Here is a 19857-nt window from a genome sequence, read left to right as displayed (position 1 = left end):
AAATGTCATATACGTAAAACGTATAAGAAAATTTACCTTAGCGTGTTATAAGAAAATATTCTATAGTAAAGGTATAGTAAAGGTTATAAATACAATGTTAGAGGATCCAATTTGGGCTGCAATTTAGATATGTCAATGAAAAACATTTACCATAACCCTAAATACAACACCTACATTACATACATTTGTTTTGTATGTATGGGTAAAATGTGGTCAAGCAATTGTTATCTTGCCATCAGGATATAATTTAAATCAAAACAAAGTATTAAACTCTTAAAGTATACTAAGTATAAACATATTTTCAGTAAAGCAGAGGGGAAAATATTTGAGAGCAGGTATATTATCTACTATGTCGCCCACTAGTGGCAGTTATCAGTAGTAGTATCTTCTATAACAACCAAACATCCAGAGAAATGAAAACAAAATCTAGCACTCCAGAGTATACTTTTTATTTCACATCAAGCTGAATGAAAGAGACATGAGCAGTGCAAAACTTGACTCAGGCTGGAGATAAATATAAATACGAAACATAGAAAGCAGAGATAAGAAATGATACTCAAATCAAACACTTCAGTGGTAAAACAAAGCATTACAGGCTAATTACCTTCAGTAGTTCACAATGTGCCAAGGTAATGAGAGTCAGTGTATTTGACTTTGCTGCATTAAACATTCAAGCTCCATATCATGATGCACAACAGCTTCCTTTAAACCATGAAGCATCCGGATTCTGCAACACGTAACTTCTTTATCAGAAGCTCTACTGATCTGGGACATTCTCAAGCAGCAGAGATTGGATTCAGCTGAAGAAAGCTTTAAAGCTCAGTTAAATGCCCAGTTCTCCATTTCTCTCCTTGCATAGGAAAGTGTATTCCATCAAACTGCAGGACAGCAGTGTGGCTGTGTGCCTATCTACAGCAATAATCTGTTTTCCAATCAGGTTCCTCAGTAAATTAGAGTTTAAAGACTTCATTTATAGACTCAACAATGGTCTCCAAGTGGACAATATACTCCTAATGATGTTTTGGGATACACTTACATCCTTTTTTAAAAAAAATAATACATTCACCCACATAAGAGAGAACAGAAAAAGTAATATATTGCAACTGGAAAAGTTAACGGTAGCTATTTCAAAGCTTCAAACATACAAAGCCCAAAAATAGCAATCCTTTAATTTCTTTGTAAGCGCAAATGATACTAAAATGCCCCAGTTATTAATGCACGACAATAGGAGAAAATAAATAAAATACAATTCAATCATTAGAAATGTTTTTTCAATGCTAAACTAGGAAAGGTGCAATCCTTGGCAACAGCACAGTTAGGTTCTCTCTGTTACCCAACAGCTCAACGGACCATTGACATATAGGTGTACCTGCTCTGAGGTAACTTCATAAATAATGCTAGGAAAAAAAAAGCCTCACATGAAGCCAATTCAGCGAGTAGAGAACAAGAAAAACTAAAGCTATTCACAGTCTGACTAAATAGACAAAGGTGTTATTGACATTCAAAAAGTGTTGCATTGCTAATTGATGAAATGATTGACGTGATTTTTAGCTGTTAGGAGTGGGCTAACATGCTGGGTTTCCTAAACACCAACATAGTCCTCAGTGTCAGATATAATCAATGACCTAGATGTGCTTGTGTGGTGTGTTTTTAGATATGACTTAAAGAGGAACTACTAATTCAAAGGGTGCAATGGAGAGAATGTAGAAGGTTATATTGCAGCTGGTGTAGGTGTAAAAGCATTGAGCCCAGGAAAGTTACCTCCTCTAAATCTGGTTTGAGGTCAGCTGTATGTTTAACTAAGCATCTTGTGGCGGTCAAAAACGGTCTTGCGCTGCTCCTGAACTTGCTTTTTCCAGCGCTGCTGTGCTCCTTCAACCCGCTCCAGCACTGTGTTTGCTTTGGCGCCGTCCACCTGAGGGCGCATCTCCTGAACATACGCAAACACAAGACCGGGAATACATTCAATTGAAGTTTTAATATACAACAGACATTTAATAAAGGCTTTTAATACATCGATTTGAATGGTTACCTCTGCATCCTCCTCATTGTGCAGCGGCTGGGTGTAGGGGTCATGTTTGCGAATAAGAGGATCAACGAGTAGAAGGAAGAGCATGTAAAGCAGCAGTGCGCCCACAACAGACAGGTAAATGATGATAGTTACCTGGAAGAGGCAGAATGGAAAACGTTGAGACTTCAAATCATATCAAACTTTATAGTCATTATGCAATGCAGCAGTTTCACAGAGCAGAATGAGAAAGTGTTTCCAGAAGAGTCTTTAATCACTTGTCATTGTTATGACTGTGAGTCATCTATAGGCTACATAAAATGTGTTTTATTATTCGATCAGCCTTTGCGGGGCTTTGTGTTCTTTTTGTGCATCTGTCTCTGTGCTGCGCTGCAGGTGGCAGCCCTCGATTGGGGAAAAGCTGATGGTGCGCGCCGGCCAGTGATTGGACCGAGGCTGGTTCTGCGTGCGTGAGCCTTATTGGAGCAGAGCCAAGAGCGCCCGATTTTAAAAATGAGCTGCAGAAGCTAAACGCTGCTTTCCTTCTTCATCACCTCCAACGAGAGACGTTTTGTGAAACATATCAATTGTGTGTTGGTTAAGTTGAGAGATAATTATTATTATGTCGTGCAGTCCGTGTGATGTTTGTTATGTTGTAGGGGAGAGTAGCCTTTTCTCCTGTTCTTCTCGTAGGGAGTTAGGCAAAATGCCTGTATTTTCTTTTTGTTACTTAATGTGCAGGACGGTAGTTTGGGGTTCGACTAAAATGTTATGTTTATTATTTTTGCCGGTGCTCTCCCTGAAGTTGAATTAATTGTCTTTATTGCTAATAAGTAGCACATTGTGGACTAAGAATTGGTTGTTATTGTGATTAATCATTGGGAGTGAGGAAGAAGAGGGTCACTTCTGTGCTACGGCTGGTATCCAACAAAACAACATAATCAAAACACAATATAAACACAACACAGTCCCTGAGCCGGATGGCATGTTAAGGAAACTTTAAAGGGGAAAACAGTTACGAAAATAAATGTCCAGCGCAGTTACTGAAAAGATGCGTGGTTTAAAAAGTAGCGTAGAACTGGAATTTAAAACTAGTTAAAGTGATCAGTGTAAGTTAAAGTTACCAATATGTCAAATTGACCAGTATGTTAAGTGTCCAGTACAGAAATCTAGTGCAATGAAGTCGCAGCAGAATCAGGTGAAAATGACCGTTTAGCAGTCTCACAGTCTGTGTAACAGTCTTGTTGTCCTCGTTCTGATGCCATGCCGGTTTGCCTGATGGCAGAAGATCAAGGAGTGTGTGGAGGGGCAGTGGCAATTCTAGAGTCTAAAGCCAGGCAAAAATCAAATTGGGGGGTACTCCAACCAGACACTTACTCCTCCTCTCATTTTTTCCCATTTCTTTTTCTCTCTTATAGACAGCTAATTCCTCTTCATTTTTCTTTGGTGACTTTCAAACTTTGGTTTTCACAGCAATTGTACATGTGAAGATTAGCAGGGTAACAAAAGTGCGTGCTGTCAGGTGGGTGGCATTAGGTACTGGTATGTTTCCTCCTGTCATTGCAAAAATTGTACATTTTGGGCCACTGCTTTGGTTTAAGTTTGTGAGCCCTCAGGGGGCCCACTACTGGTCTGGGGCCTCGAGCGGTAGCCTGCCTTGCCTGTTGACAAACAGCGCCTCTGTGGAGGGGAAGTGAAGGATCAGCTGCAATATTCAGGCAGCGTCTCTGGAATAGTTTAGCTTAGGGAGATGCCAATGATCTTCTCTTCTCCCCTCTTGCAAGAGTTTCTTGTCCTATATTTTCTTTCAAATCAAACTTAAAACTTTGTAATGACATTTTATTATCTGTATTGCCTAGAAATTATTGTGACGACCATAACCGAACAACTTCTGTCAGAAACTAAAAATCTTTCAAATCAAAAGTAATCTCTGTAAATATTGGCACTTTTGCATGTCTCTTACAATTGCTTTGACACAGACTTTAATTGTATTGTTTATCTTCTTGATAACTTTGTAAGTGAGAGTCAGGATAAACGCTGAGGTGAATGATGTGACACTTAAAGTCAGAGTGAGATCCAAAGAAAGCTGTGGGTACCTTGATGGTGTTGCTGCTCCGCTCCTCGTACTTGCACTCACACAACAGGCAGTAAGCTTCCACATCATGGCCAGGCACTGGCATGGGCTCCACTACATGGAGGCAGTTACTGTAACACAAATCAAAGAGAGCAGTCAGACAATTCTTCACAGTACCAGATGGACTACAGGATGTGAACCTCCAACCCTTGCTTGAGTCAAGGACAAGTGGTTGAAGTTCATAATGGGACAAATTCTAACTTACTTTAGCGTTTAAGAAAAAGATAAAGGCTTCCTCTTACCAATCCTTCTGGGAGACATTTCTGTTATAAATGTGGCCAGTGATGTTCCTGTACGGCGGGCAGATGCACTTGCAGCGAACATCCTCAAAGTTCTGTAATTGTCAAGAGAATTGTGTGAAATTGTGTCCAAATCAGCAAACTGTTCACTCTCCACTACAGCTTTCTATCTCATTTCCTCCACAACAGTAACTCTTTGTCACCAACCAAACTTCCACTTATTCCAGGCTGAAAGTCAGAAAAAGCAGAACTGTCGAAATTCTTCTTTAGAGACAGACGAGGAAAGAGGAAAGATCTAACAAAAATATGTATTCTACAAGATGCTTTACAGCTTACAGAGAGAAAGACAGACATACTTAAATTGAAACTTTACTTCATGTCGAGACTTAAGGTAGATGAACATTTATTTTGGTCTTTCCTGGGAACAACAATGTGCAAACTGTAACAGATTCATTGCTGATAATGCTGACCCCCAGTTTACATTAAACTGGGAAAAACTGTCAGGATGGACTTGGAAATCTTGCACTCAGTTTCCAATTTAAAGTCAAATTATTTGGACCACAGCATGAACTAAAATCATAAACTACAAACTAGAACTTTAAAGCTCCTTGACTACCAGTTATGTTATCTGAGAGGCTTTTCAATCTACAGCTGGATGGAACAAAACAAAAGTTACTCAAAATAACTTATGTTGTTTGTTACTTGATATACACCCCTTATATCTAAAAAAAAAAAAAATGATAAAAACCTAAATTTGTATCTCTTACAAAGAGATTTAGGGAAAGAAATACCGACCATACGTATTGCTAAAGGGTACATACTGTTCGGTTATTGAATGTCTCTACGACGTGTTTTGCATCATGTCTTACCTTTGCCTGTGCCAAAGAGTTTGCATCCAGCAGACACAAAGTCACTGCTGCAGCAACTACTAATGTCCTGAATCCTCCCCCGCCCGACGACATCTTCCCACTGGAACAACAGATGCAGAAACACCAGCAAAGCTCTGCAGAAACACGACAGAGAGTTGAAACGATACAGCTGGTGGTTAGCTCGCCTGCTAGTAAGAACACCAAACACACAAATGACTTCAGTTCAGTAAAAATGCGGCTAAAACAACTCAATGAAACTAAAATGCTATCAATACACAGTTAACCTACGTTGTAATGGTAGATATAATATTTGTTTTTGCTATGCATTCGTGATGGAGCTAGATATCAGCAAGCTGTACTGAGAGGAAGGATCGCCCGAATTTCTTCCGGCTGCGTCACACCAGAGGCAAGACGATAGACGAGGCGACACCGCCACCTAGTGGACGGAAATCCAAACAGATGAGGAAAAAGAAAATAAATAGTAGGCAAATAAAAAAGTTAAAAAAATTTTTTTTTTTTGAAACTCTAGCTGAAAGCTTTACAACATTCAACATTGAAAACGTGACTGTACCATAAAATTGGATTCATTTTTATATACAAGGAAGTGGTAACAAGGGTAATAATGGAAGGCTCTCATAAATACTGGGACTAAACTTTTTCTTTATCTGCCATTTTTTAAATTTTGTCGTTATTAGCATAGTTAAAGTAGTCTTGACTGACCCATTTAATAGTTGGACATATTTTTTGGATGCGTCAAACAAATGTTCGAATCTTTCAGACATCTTGATTAATTGTGACATCAGATAATAGACTACGGTTACTTGTTATCTCATAGCAATGCTTCCCTGACAGTCAGTTTGAAAGTTATTACAGGTTAGTCATGTTTTTTAATTTTCATACTGGGCTTTATATAAATCTTTACATTTCAGGAATGGTTTCATTCTACAGTATGTTGCATCACACTGGGCTATCTATTGTTGAAAACAAAGCTACAGTTCTGTGTATAAAGCATGATGCCAGTAAAGTCTGTTGTCTTTAATCATGGAGAAAGTAATTCGGAAATCATTTTTTCCATCCATCTATTTGGTGTAGCTATCAGCTTTATAGTGTTTAATACACAGTATTTATAAAACCATACATTTCATAATATACTTTTCCAATTCACAATAAAATACATTTGTGACTCATTGATAAAGTTTCTCATATTTTTCAGTCAACACTGTTTTTCTTGAATCCAGTCTCCCTGGTGGAATTTGAAATGTAAGCCCCTGCTTCTGGACACAATCAATACCTCTATTTCCTGGTAATCCTGTTTTCACATCTTTCTGTATAGTAAGATACTCATACCTTTAATAAGCCATAGAAATCAATGACTCACAAATTCAGCTGGAAACACTTGAACCCGTGGTCACAGAGGTCAATGGAAACCATGCTTATTTCTCTAATGAGTAATGATATCAGTGTGAATAGCACAACCCCATCATCTGTGTTACCTCAGTCAACCATATGACCCTCGATCCAAACATTTAGAACAATTAAAATGCTGCAAATAGCTTTTTTACTAACTGTGTAAAATAAAGAAATGATTGTTACTGGAAAAATAACGGTGAGTATATGCAGTCTGGAAAAATAATCTGTTTAGGTGAGCAGACATGGGCATCAATTTATGTGTCAGAAACATTTCACAAAAGTCAATCTTAGCATAATTATTAGAGATTATATACCATTGTAGAAAGATAAGAAGTCTTATATTGAGGTGCAGAATTTTGCTTTTGGACTTTTGGTGTCACACCGCATTGACCGCAGCGTTTATCCTGATTCTCTCTGACAAAGGTAAACATCTGGTAGCCAGATGTTGTTCAAAGGTGCAAATGTGATGTTAAAACTTTCAGGTTTTGTGACTTCTTGAATTCCACACTTAATTTTCATATGATCAAACCTTTGTTGTTCTTGTAGTAATAGTGAGATTCTATAAATTGTTGTGCATTTTAGAAGTTGGAGCTTTACAGACTTGAATCATTTTAAAAAGGATGATACCTGCAAATGGATTAAAGTGACAAAAACAACAAACTGATCATTTAATTGGTTGTACATTTTGCATTCAGATTATATTGTGAAAATATGGACATTTAAAAAAAATGTTTTCTATATTTCAGTGTATTTTTATATTTGGAGGCAGGTTAGTTGTGGAACAGCATACATTGATGGCATGAATTAAAAAACAAAATTCAAACATGCATTAACACATCAATGTATTCATCAGAATATCTACATGTAGCAGTCATGTTTCATCATAAACAAACAGATAATTCTCCTCAGGTTGTGACTTCTGCAAGCACTTGACTTAAAGTTGGTTTTCTCAGTCCTGTCACTGTAAGCCACTTAGCTCTCTGTCTTCTCGGATGCATGACTGCCCTTTACACCCTTAGGCCAATTACAGCATAAATGACACTGACCAGAGCTCAGTGCCAGGTCTCATTATCAGTTCTCATGAAGAAGAAAAAGGTGATCCAGTTCCTTTTTCTGTAGACGGAGAAAAAAAGGTTCATGTGAGAAAGAAAACAAATCTAGTTAGCTTATGTAAAATGTTTTTATTAGCTCCAAGCTAAGTGTAACCGATGCTGGCTGATACAATCGTTTCGTTAAAGTCTGCGTACACACTCTGACTATAAAACAGCTGACTAAAATGATCCATTATGGAAACACTGCAGAGAAATCCAACGTATAAACAAGCTCAGAAGATGTCAAGCTCTCTTATTTGTCAAGGTACCTGAAGGTATTGACTGAATCCTATTACTCAAAGCATTAATTTTCATGGGAGAGAAAACAGCGGGCAGTTTGCCCACTAGGAGATGCTATAAGGCCCAAGGCAAAGCAAAGTGAGTCCAGACCTGCACACTTTAGTCAAAGCCAGACTTTGGAGATGTCAGGAGGGATGCAGGTAAGATGCAGGATGGGCTGTAATGTAACACAAGATTGAATATGTTGTGAAAGCCACAGGCAAACATCTATTAAAACATGAAAAATACCTAACTGTTGTTTAAGTTATTAGCGGAATTTCATCAGTGGCAGATCTGCAATACAAAATACAAAGAATTGAATATTTCTGTAAAATATTTTGAATCAATTCTGGAGATTTTATGTGAGTAATAAGGCCCAGATAAAGTCATAAATGTCCTACTGCAGGATGATACCTGTGTCTGTCCTTATTCTCCCACCTTCAACCTTTCAGCATTGTTCTTTTTGACCTTTATCACATCATCCGCAGTGTATTTTTGCCCTCCACTCTTCCTGTGTATCGTGCTTTCTTGGAGAACACTGTTTGAATAACAAAACCATCTCTGCTAAGTCTCCTCTCCTCTATCCACTGAGGTGATGCATTGTGGGCAGCAGGACTATTCTAATAGACACACATGGTAATTACAGTAGTGGGAGGCAGCAGACAGTGGTGGTCCGGGGACAGCTCAAAACTATAAATCACAACTCCTGGTTCCGCCCTCCTGAGCTCAAGCAAAAAGCAATTCTGCCAACATGTGTTTGCACATTTGTCTTCATCAGCCACTGGCTTGTTTTGGGCCCCCGTGACTGGATTTTCCCTTCTCATGGTAATCTAACATGAACTACTTTCTTGGGTGTTTGGGTCAAAGTCAGCTATATTAGGCTTAAGCATAAGCAAAACATGAAATCAAAACCATTCTAAAAGTTGTAAAATAAAGGTGTATTTGTGTTAAATTCGAACAAACTGTAAAATACATCAAAAACATTGAGTGCAATGAGTTAGAAAATGGAAACACATTACCTGATTTGACATAAGGTACAGTTTTTTTTCCCCGGTAGCATGATATGCTTCCAGGAGAAGCATTTAAATCAAAGTGGAGGCAATAGCAAAGGTGTAAGAAAAGCAGGCAGTGATGGTGAATGCCTACTACAGTGTGTCCTCTCCTGCTTTTATCCATACAGACAGCTGCCTGTCAGCCAGCTGAGCCCATGCAGGGACGAGGTGTCTGCTGAGGAGCTAGTGTCAGCAAGGTGAGAACAGAGCCCGGCTACGCTGAGCCGAGCTGAAATGGATGCAGGAGAGAGAGCGTCTCTCCTGCCTCTGAGGGACACGGATTTTCAGCGAGGAAACAGAGACTGCTGGAGCAGGAGACTCAGCCAGACAGAACATGAAAGCCAAGAGCGGCCATGACACATGATGGACACAAACGCAGGAAGAGAAGCTCCCTCCTCCTCCTCCTCCTCACTCTTCCTCCCTCCCCCCCCTCTTCTCACTATCATTCTCCTTCTGCACAGAGGAAAAGGGGGAAAAGGGAAAAGGAGAGATGATGCTTGGATCACAGTGGCTCCCGGTTGAACTCTGCCCTCCCTGTAATGTGTGGTCTTTGATGTTGCCCGAGATGTTTAGAGAGATGCCAGAAAGCTTCAAAGAGATCATAGAATTGTGGCATGTTTGTAGGAAAATAAAAAAAAAGAAGAAGCAAGCTGCCAGAAATCCACATGCATCTTTCAACAGAGAGTAGGGTTCATGTGGGAAGACAGCTGAAAACAATAGCGAGAAATGAAAGGTGACATGAATTGAAAGGTAGATAAATAGCTGCAGGGGGAGGAAGGAAGTTTGTTGTTGGTATAAAAGGATGGGATGCAGGTTTTGGTTTTAGGAAAAAGATGCCAGGTTGTTTAACAAGGCTTGGCAGGCCAGTCAACAGACTGTCAGCCATTAATGTCCACATTTCAGTGACACAATCAGGTAGTGTAGGACCGATCTATGCATCCAGTGATGCAGAAGAAAAACCATCCAAGAGACATTAAGCAAAGCAAAACCAATATATGGTTGTCTCATGTGTCTCTCTACAGACACAGATCTTTATATTCACTTTAATGTATGTGACATGTGTTTCTTTCTCTGCTGCCTCAGAGAAAAAGGGATCAAGCTAAGGGGTCAAAGATCACAATTGCAACACAATAAGAAATCAGAAAGTGGTGTCACATCTAATCTGCCCATAGTTTATCGTGTCTCTTTTTTAGAAGAAGAGCTTTACCTTGATGGAATATTAAAAACAAGTGTTTGCAGTGATCTAGCTATTTACACACACACACGCTTTACTTTTATCTCAAGTGAATCCCTAGTTGCTGCAGTTTATGATCCCCCTGCCCCTGCTGCAGGCCACATCTGCAGGAACGATGGATTTTGTCCACAGGAGCCTCCTCCTCCTCCCAAATGCCACTCTTATTCACTCTCCACTGTTTCAGCTTCTACTTCAATCTGACCTGGCAGCTCGCTGGTGTGCCAGAACAGACTAGCCTCTGGCACAAACACAAACCTTAACAATGGTATACTTTAAAAAAGGATAAAATAAAGTATATAAATGACTTTACAAGCAGGATGATGGGGCACAATGTAAAGCATCTTCTTGAGAAAAAAACAAAAATTGGTGCTTTTAATTATTTTTTCCTATTGTCCTCCCTTTCTCTGAGACCAGAAGCAGCTAGCAGCATATCAGATGTAAACAGGAGGATCTGAGACCAAACCTGTCATCTCACAACATAACAAATCAATAAAGCCCCACGTTCCACCTCTAATCTTGGCAAACGTGTGGCGCAAGCATGGACTGACAGAGTCTGGAGAGGAACTTAAGAGAGCAGAAAGAGGAGGGAAGGAGGCAGGAAGAGAGGAAGGCGAGAAAGAGAGGCAGGCCTAAGGATTGACGTAGAAGAAATGAGGTGATGACGGTTTAATAATTTAAATTAGGAAGAAAGAGACTGAAGTTCAGGAGTTGTTTTAATGAAATTTGGAAAAAAGCAACCATCATGTTTTCCTCTCTTTACCCTGTATTTTATCATCCATCTCTGAAAGATTTTCCCCTAAGGTATACATATTGGGATTGCAATACTTTTTCTTGCATGCAGCATCAAAAATGTGTATTTAAAGAATTCCTTCAGAGTAGGTTGTCTTTTTAAATAGTTCTGCTATTAGTCAGCATAAACTGTTATTCTTTAGAATGATTTTCTAATAGAAGAAATCGTCATTGAGAAAACTGTTGACAGTGAAGTCTTGGTCTTAGAAGTTATGTTACTGTCAGTCCTTAATAAGACAATTCATTCCATTCATCTCCTTTGTCTTTGGATAGAAACTTTGAATACAGATTTCTTAAAGGCTGGGGAAATAAACTAATATAATAATATAATAATATAATAAAATACTAATCTTTCTTTAGTTGATCTGATCAGTCAAAACTACTGCTCTACTCATTTTTGCATATATTTGTTTTGTCAAAATATATGCAAAAGAACCAGAGAACTTGTCTATTTAGGTCTTGTATTGTATTTTTGAAAAAGAAAAAAAACAACAACAACAAAAAGTGGTTACATTGCCAATGATGAAGCACTCCTTCTAACAATTCAGTTGGAGATTTTGGTGTGTCATGATAGTTGCAGCTAACGTTGCCTCAAACAGCTACCTTAAAGCATGGATGAGAGTGTATGCTGGCTACAGAGATTTGGTAGGCTCAGCTTTTCCAAATCCACATATCTATTTTTTTATACCTCAACCAAGCAACACATTTTGAGGCAATTGAAATACATTTCTTGCAGCTGCCTCTGAAGGCAGCTAAAGGCTTTTTACCATTTTTTTCACATTTAAAGTTGTACTGAGGAAAAACATATAAACAGACTTTGATGTGTAAAATCAATGGAGTTCCGCTTTTAGTGTGTGTTCATGTATAGCCTCTAAACACAGACAAATCTGCTCTAAAACACATTTGTTTAACAGTTTAGTGACATTTTAACAGTCCCATTGCTCGGTGTCTCTTATTTGCCAAGTTGTAGAGTGGTAGTAGCAAAGCCCCACCCTGTTAAACATTATCTATCATATCTCACTTTGTCTCTGCCCTTTATTGACTTTATCAAAAGACTCTCCTTAAAGGGGGAGTGAAGACGCTGTTACACAGATTTGAGGAAAGCCAGAAACAGCGATTGTTAAAAGACAAAAGAGAGATGGACTATTAGAGAGAAAGAGAGAGAAACCAGAGAAGAAAAAGGTAAAAAAGACAGAGAACAAGGAGGAGGTGGGGTTAGCGGGAGACGCTCCACTGCCTGGCTGACAAACAGAGGGTCTCTCCAGAGCCAAGCAGATGAGAAAGAGAGGAAGAGAAAGGAAGAAGGGTGAGAGAGAAAAGGAGGGGAGTTTGATGAGGGCAGTCAACCCCACCACCCTCCAACAGCCTTCCTTCTCTTCCTCCACCCCCAGCAGAAAATCTATGCCCGCTCTCTTAGTATTCCTCCCATCTCTTGTGAAGGCTCTGCGGAGGAGAGAGCAGACAAGTGGGCTGCTGCTGAGGCCCTGGCCAGCCGTGTGTGATGCTAGCTGTGAGTTTTTCCCCCCTCCTTCCTTTTTTAGGATGGGGTGTTTGCTCAGGGCTGACAGAACAGACAGAGCGCCCAGCCACTTGAAAGACTCCACCAGGGATCTGAACTGGACACGTCCTCCCAGTACACCCCCTTTACCTCTCCCTCTTTTAAAGAAGAACGCCAATTTTCAGACTTGACCTGGAGTGCTGCTTACCAGCTTACAAGATGATGAACTAATCAGTTCAATAAAAATGTCCTCTTGATATGGGCAGACATTTTTATTTCATGTATTTACAGGATAAGTAATATTTTGACCTGTATGTGACTCCACAATTATTTGGGACTTACAGAATACCAGAAAATAATAATACATTTATTTGTATAGCCCTTTTACAAACAGGGGTTTACAAAGTGCTTTGACATACGGGCAGAGGCATACACAAGAACAAAGCATTAAAACCCAAACATAAAAGAACCCGAAGAACATCAACAAAACCCAAAAAGCAAAGAACCGTACAAAAACCCAACCAACATCATGAGAACACAAGCAACCCATTTGCAATGCAATGAGGCATGTTTAAAAGCAGCTCAGGCTGAACCTCCATGCTAACAGGCAAACTCTAGTGTCGCACAAATAATGATGCTGGCCTGTCCATCGACTTATATGGCATCATCTTTGATAACATTTTGACACCCATATAAACATGTTTACAGTTTAGTACTAATAATGATTTTTGTCTGACTTTACATTTCTTTGACGGCACAAACCAGACAAGGACTGAATTGATTTTTAAACTCATCCAATTTGATTTTATTAAGGAAAAGTGTTGTTCATAATAAGGGGCCTGACTGATATGACGTATGGCACATTGTAGCTGCTTGCTTGGAGGCTTAAGGCCTGCCTCAACTCCACATCTTTGACTGTTAATAAGTTTACTGAAAGTTATATGGGAAAGCATTTTCCATATCACTGTTGGGCTTCAATATTCCCCTTCAGTAGCCAATGGGTGACGTCGCTGGCGCTATGTCCGTGTTTCGTACGGTCCATTGTTTCATCTTCAGTTTTATTTTCAAATTTCGTATCCTACTTATCAGTCCATTGGGTTCATTCCTTTTACTACAGTATCAACTTTAAAATGTGTCTGTTTGGGAATCCTGAGATGTTCCATGGGCTGATGAGATATAAAATCCCCTCACCAATATCTTTCAGACTTTTATTGTCAAAAAAAACCCATCATGACAACATTATGTAAATGGAATTTGGTTGGCAAGATGAGATGAGCTTTTTGAGCTTTATGAACCTAAGCTGCATCTTGGACTCTCAGAGTTTTTTCTTAAATTAATTATTTTTTGGGGCCATGTTTGCCTTTATTGGATGGGACAGCTAAAGAGAAACAGGAAATGTTGTGTTAGGGACCAAGCAGTTAGGCACGAGACACAGGAGTCATTTTAAAGAAGAAATGGCTTTTTATTTTACCCGACAAAGAAAACCACATTTACAAACCAAATTATAAGAAATAGGCCTATAAAAGAGGTCAACTTAATATAACTTTACATAAACAAGGTGAAAAACAAGGTGTGAACTCACATAATAGACCTAACACAAGGAGACAAAAGGGAACTACTGGATTGGCTAAACCAAAACAAACACAAGGGGTAGACAAAAAGAATGCCAAATTAAGTAAATACAAGGAAAAACTAACTAAAACAAAATCCCCACCATGACATCAGAGCACATGGCCAGCTCCAGCATAAGAACTTTGTCTTCCCATGGCCACACCTTTACCCAGATAAGGAAGTTTCCTCCCCCAACTCCAGGTAACGCAAAAGAAAGAAATAATGATAAGTACAACTGAAATGAGAGTTTAATCTTAGAGTGTATAAACTGTGCACACTCAATTTAAACAACACAAGACTAAATGCAGAAAAAAAACTAGTAGAAAATTAAAGAAATTGTGTAAATTGTTTGGTTGACTGAAAAATAAACCTGTGTTGGTGGACAACTGATGAGGTGAGAGTGTGTGTGAGAGTGATATTACCCCTGTGGCTCTGGCCATCACATGTTTGGAGAAGAGATTGTGGAACGACATGCAGCAAAAGGCCAATAGGTCAAATTTGAACCCACAGCCGCTTTGGCGAGAACTATATACTCTGTAGGCGCCAGATAGCCTAGCGCCTCATGTACTCTCTGGATTTGTAAAAGTTTGAAAGATACAGAATAGTGTCTAAAGGAAAATGTCAGTTCACTTTCAAGAGTTTGTCTCCACAAACAAATGTTGCTCAAACACCTGCTGCCTGCACCTTGCTAAAGGTGTTGTTATAGGATAGCAATGAATCTGTCAGTCAGATGATCCCCCACTACACCCAGATGGAATCTCTCAATGCAAAAGCTGTTGCATTGGTTGTGATTAGATACATTCATTGTCCTTAGAGGTTAAATCCCAATAGTTTTGATGATTCTCAGCTGCTCTCTTCCACTACTTCTTGTTTGACATGCTCACAGGCTTAACTATCATGATAGAACTTGACACATGCTTTGCATAATCATGTCAGCCTTTCCATTGTGATCATGTTAGTATACAGATGCTAGCATCCAGCTTAAACCACTTCCTTATGTCTGTCTTACTGCCTTGAACTAGTCTAGCTCTGCTTGACACTCCTTTTCAGCCATTGCATTTGTTTTGAATGTTTGCTTTTGAATGTGCAGTGTTTCTACTAAATATTGATTAAATATCTCAAGCAAAGTTTTATATCTTTTTTTTTTTTTTTTTTACATTGTCATATAATTATTACATTTTTGTTGGCCAATGGCTGCCTATAGGAAAATATCAAGTTTTCTGTTGACTTTTAGAAGCTAATGTAGATCATCTTTTTTTTCCTTATTGTAATTATATGCATACAACAGGATTTCATTGGTGACAATCAGCCAAGCAGAAAAATAAATTATAAAAATACATACAAGCAGATACAAGATAAAAAAGATAAACATATTTGCAAGTTTTGTGCTTTGTGCTAACAAATGCAAAATCTGAATCCAAATGCAATTTGAATCCCAGGACCAGGTGGGAAAGTCTTGACTTAACCTCTTCACATTGTGACTGCTATCAATGTACCCTCCTGGAAAGCCTACAATTCCCAAGCTTCTCATGGCAAATAACATGTGTGTGAGAGTGTGTGTTTGTTTGAGTCTAGTGTATTAGAATAGCAGCGTGTATTACCAGTTTTAAAGCATTTGTGCACATTTGACCTTCCTGGGTTAGATGATGGTTTAAAAGTTAATAACACCACTCGGAACAGTTTTCCAGTGAGTGAGCATTTGATCTTTAAATGCCTTTACACACTCTTCACCATAATTGACAAAAATTACTGTTATTGATCACCTGTGTATTATCTCTGGCACCAATGCTACATCATGGCTGCTAAACCACAGACACGCAAAGCTTTGTTGTCCTTAACATCCTCTTCCAAAGTAGCCTGTTTCTCTGTCACCTTGAGCCCGGTTCGTCATGCTTGTGTGATTGTTCTAAAGGTCACAGCTTGTAGCTACTGTCATTAGCTGTCACTCTCCCACACGTCCTCGCTACCTGCCTCTCTCCTCCTTCAAGTCGCTTTCTGTCACGCAGTTCTTTCTTCGGCTCTGCAACAAAGATCTAAGTGGCATTCTTAGTTGGACTTTGAAGGTTAAGAGAATTGAGGAGGTGATCCAAATGCTGAATGAGGCTGCCATGTGCATGTGTGTTATCTGATGTGCAAATGTGCAGTGAGTGAAGTCAAGTTGCTCAATTGTGCCCTTTTAAGAACACAATTTATTGCAGTGTTACAGTGAATCACACAGAATGTCTGTTGTTTCTTAATATGTTGAGTGTAGCCGGATGGGGATAGCTGCATCAGCTACGTAATAGCGTGAGTTCACAGCAGCGCGACACAGTGTAGCCTGCTAATAAATCCAATGAAGAAGACAAAATACAGTAAACAAAGGGCAACAATGGAGCACATCAAGTGTCTGCTACTCCGAAGTTGTCCATGGGGCAGTGCTACATGGTGACATTGGTCTCACTCTAAAGCCAAAAACACTGGTGAAATAAGTATCTCTATATCCACTGGATAATTAAACATGGCACGTTTTGTATTTGTCCTTTATTACCGCTTTTCCACAGGAAGTGATGGTTTCTTTCAACAAATCAACGGACTGCATTGTATTTAGCTCCAACCTTTAGGGTAGGATTGGTACGTTTTGCAGACCCACAGAAGGGTAGAAAAGGGTATAGACTGGTTATTTTGGTGCCATTCCAAATTTTTACATGCCAACAAATGCGTATCGCACCAAACTGAACCGCACCGCTTGGTGTAAACTGGGCTTTACATTCCACCACACATAGTGTGACAGTATGCGGTAAATTGAAAAATGATTGAGTGAGGAGAAGGATAGGACAGAGAGAATAAGTAAAGAGACAGCAAACACACAGGTGTGGCATCTTATGTGTTGGGGAGGTGAGGGGTAATCACGGCAAATTTTAATCAGTCCAGATCAATTATTCATGGTCAGGGGCCTAGCGAGCTGATTTCCAAAATGCCCCTTCTCTCTCTCTCTCTGACAGTCCTGTATGAATAATTCAGACTGCATTTACACAAAGAACTCCATCTCTGATACCTGATCAGTCAGTTAGAAACATTATGCAACAGGGAATGTCAATTAGAAATGGGGAAATGGGTCTCTTGGTAGGAGAACAATAAAAAGGAAAACAATGCCACTCAAAAAGAAGCAGGATAAAACTCACTCTATTAAACGTCTCTCAGAACCCCAAACTTAATGGTCTTGAGGGATTATTATTTATAGGGCAAAGCAGTTTATTTGCTAGATGCTAGCTCCATCTATGTCCCCTTCCTTACAGTTACTTAACTTCCTGCCACAGGTTCTTTGTAATTGGATTTGAAAACTGGCACAGGTCAAAGAAAAAACAAGAACCTGTGTTACTCAGCACCAAGGCCAAGGATTTAAGTACCAGCCAATGGCAACCATTTAGCTCCACTTTTCCTGGTCACCTTTCCACATGGTCAACACTCCTCTTCCTGCTGGCTCCCCAAGGGTGGACTGACCTTCTTTTTCTGGTCTGAAAAGCAGCTGAGTCATCCCCTGTATAGTCCATCATTTACTGAAAACCTATGTTTTCTTCAGATGATTTTATTATACTCGTGGTGTGTTTTTTTGTTTCTTTCTCTAACAAACTTTACGTTCTCAAAGGAAGAAAGTGTGGTCAGGGTTTATTTTCCCTGATTATTGCTGTCTTAATGTAATGAAGGCATGGTCAAATTTAACTCTGAAATGTATTATATATAAAACAATTCCGTTGATAGTGAAAAGCAAACTAAGCAATAACTGCCAGCCCAGCAGCTCTATGAGAAATTAGGCTTTGTGCTAAACACAAAAATAACATGGACATGCTTACAATGACAATGCAAATATGCTGATGTTCATGCAGTTATAAAAGCATTTCTATTTCTGTCATTAGTTTTTTAAGGCTGAAGTCGTAAACCAAAGGGCGTGATCCTGAGGGTGACGTGAATTTCTGGAGCAAATTTTGTAGCAATCCATACCATGGTTTTCAAGACGTATTAATATTCACTGAATCCAGCTTTGTAGAAGCTGTGGCGAAAATTCAAAGAATGGCTGTAATTATAATACATCCTATGGAAACGATGAATGTCATTGTAACAATCCAGCCATTACATGTTGAGCTAATTTTCAGGATACACAAAGTTGTTGACCTGCAAGTAGCACTACAGTAGAGGTCATTTATGTCAGTAGCATTAATCCTCTATAGGCAACAATCCATCTCATACTTGCCGTTAAATGTAATTTAAAAAAGGTAAGGTGTTACTGCATTAAGAGTCAGTGGATCAAAAAAGCCATCAGAAAGTTTCCAGTGGGAAACATGAAAATGTGTTTGAAATATTATGGCTTTCTGTTCAATAGTTGTTGAGATGTTTTCATTCATGGGGCCTCAAAGTCATGGACCAACAAACAAACCGGGTGAAAACCATAGACTGTAAATATTGGTGAAAACCCTCCCCAGTACAGTCATAATGCTTCAGAAAATAATATTTTAGGATATGCTTTCTTAAAGGTTAGTTTGAAAACCCTCTGGTACAAGGACAGAGGAGACAGAGCAATCAGCCTAGTAGAGAAGCGATGGTCAGAGCGTGAAAGTCAGATAGACTAGATAGACAGCGGAGAAATGAGAAAGTGTAATTTTTTTTTTTTTGACGCCATTTATCATGCCTTACCTGACAGCCACCAACCATAAGTCACAAAATAATCACAGTCAATAATTCATAGGGATCTCTTGTGTCCTCCCTTCCCCTCTGCCTACCCTTGTTATGCATTCCCATGACACACGGTCAACCCACATGACTATTGACACTCTTCATAAATGCAGTTTGACCAGACCCGTTTTGACTGGACTGACTGTACCGCTGCAGTGCATGACAATAGGTTAGAGAAAATCAAGAAGTGCCATTCATTCCGCCTTGTGTTTCTCAGCAATCCTGCATCTCAGCGGCTGGACTAAGAGGATATCAGAATTGACATCTCCATGGGAACGTCTCACTGCATCACTTAAACACAATTCACTGCTGTTTTCTTTTCATTCCTATAATATCATCTGATGCTGCAGAGACAATCAGAGTCAGACACTGTGTTGACTTCCTGCTGTCTTGGATTTCACCTGTGGCATTTATTAAGAACACAGATCGATGACAATTTCTTTTCAGTGACTTCTTCAGGATAAAAATATGTCGTTGTATAAAAGGCTTCATGTTTGGTGGTCTACTCTCCTCACATAGCTCAGTTTATAGTTTAATAACTTGTATTCAGTGAAACTAGTTAGTTGTGTGCTGCTGAATCACCAGTGTCCTGGGTGCTTAACTGTGTGAATCCTTTAGTGTAAGTACAGAAAATCCCTTTGATTCAGTTGAGATTTTGTGTTGAAAAGCACATTAGCAATTAGCACACAAGTGATAAGAATGCTACCTGGAGCCTTAATTGTTTGTGGAAGACCACACACACACACACAATTCATAATATTTCAACAAAATATTTCTTTGTTGAATTGTGTTTCCACAAAAAAGAAAAAACGTGCGAAAAATCTGAAGGGTAACTGAAGGAAGTGAAGAACTTAACCATGACTGAAAGAAATTATAAGGCAGATAAATGTATCATTTCTCCAACAGCATGTGCCCGGACCAGTCCATTCATCCTCG

At 39.2% G+C, this 19857-nt stretch overlaps 1 protein-coding gene and 1 long non-coding RNA gene across 2 annotated transcripts; both read right to left on the bottom strand.

Annotated features, from left to right (window-relative positions):
• Positions 1 to 433: 433 nt before the first annotated feature.
• Positions 434 to 5686, bottom strand: tmem9 (transmembrane protein 9). The gene is made up of 6 exons (XM_020634365.3): positions 5539 to 5686; positions 5251 to 5384; positions 4385 to 4476; positions 4105 to 4213; positions 2033 to 2164; positions 434 to 1930 (listed from the first exon to the last, which is right to left on the bottom strand). Exons 2-6 carry the CDS (start codon positions 5341 to 5343, stop codon positions 1796 to 1798), a joined length of 561 nt encoding a protein of 186 aa, XP_020490021.2. The 5' UTR covers positions 5344 to 5384; positions 5539 to 5686; the 3' UTR covers positions 434 to 1795.
• A 14-nt stretch (positions 5687 to 5700) lies between these two features.
• LOC136181138 (uncharacterized) lies at positions 5701 to 9441 on the bottom strand. The gene is made up of 3 exons (XR_010667555.1): positions 9050 to 9441; positions 8142 to 8208; positions 5701 to 7773 (listed from the first exon to the last, which is right to left on the bottom strand). It is a non-coding gene; the product is annotated as an uncharacterized lncRNA (long non-coding RNA).
• Between the last annotated feature and the right edge of the window lie 10416 nt (positions 9442 to 19857).

This window comes from Labrus bergylta, chromosome 12 (assembly GCF_963930695.1).
Source record: "Labrus bergylta chromosome 12, fLabBer1.1, whole genome shotgun sequence".
NCBI classification, from domain to species: Eukaryota; Metazoa; Chordata; class Actinopteri; order Labriformes; family Labridae; genus Labrus; species Labrus bergylta.
The sequence above is the reverse complement of the archived record's forward strand: the minus strand, read 5'-3'. Positions and strand labels throughout refer to the sequence as shown.

Bases quoted from the DNA above. Each gene is read 5' to 3' on its own strand.
- tmem9 (XM_020634365.3), bottom strand. From the start codon at position 5,343: ATGTCGTCGGGCGGGGGAGGATTCAGGACATTAGTAGTTGCTGCAGCA. The intron at 4,477-5,250 runs GTAAGACATGAT...TGACAATTACAG, and splicing joins ACTCTTTGGCACAGGCAAAG to AACTTTGAGGATGTTCGCTG. The intron at 4,214-4,384 runs GTAAGAGGAAGC...TTTGTGTTACAG, and splicing joins AATGTCTCCCAGAAGGATTG to TAACTGCCTCCATGTAGTGG.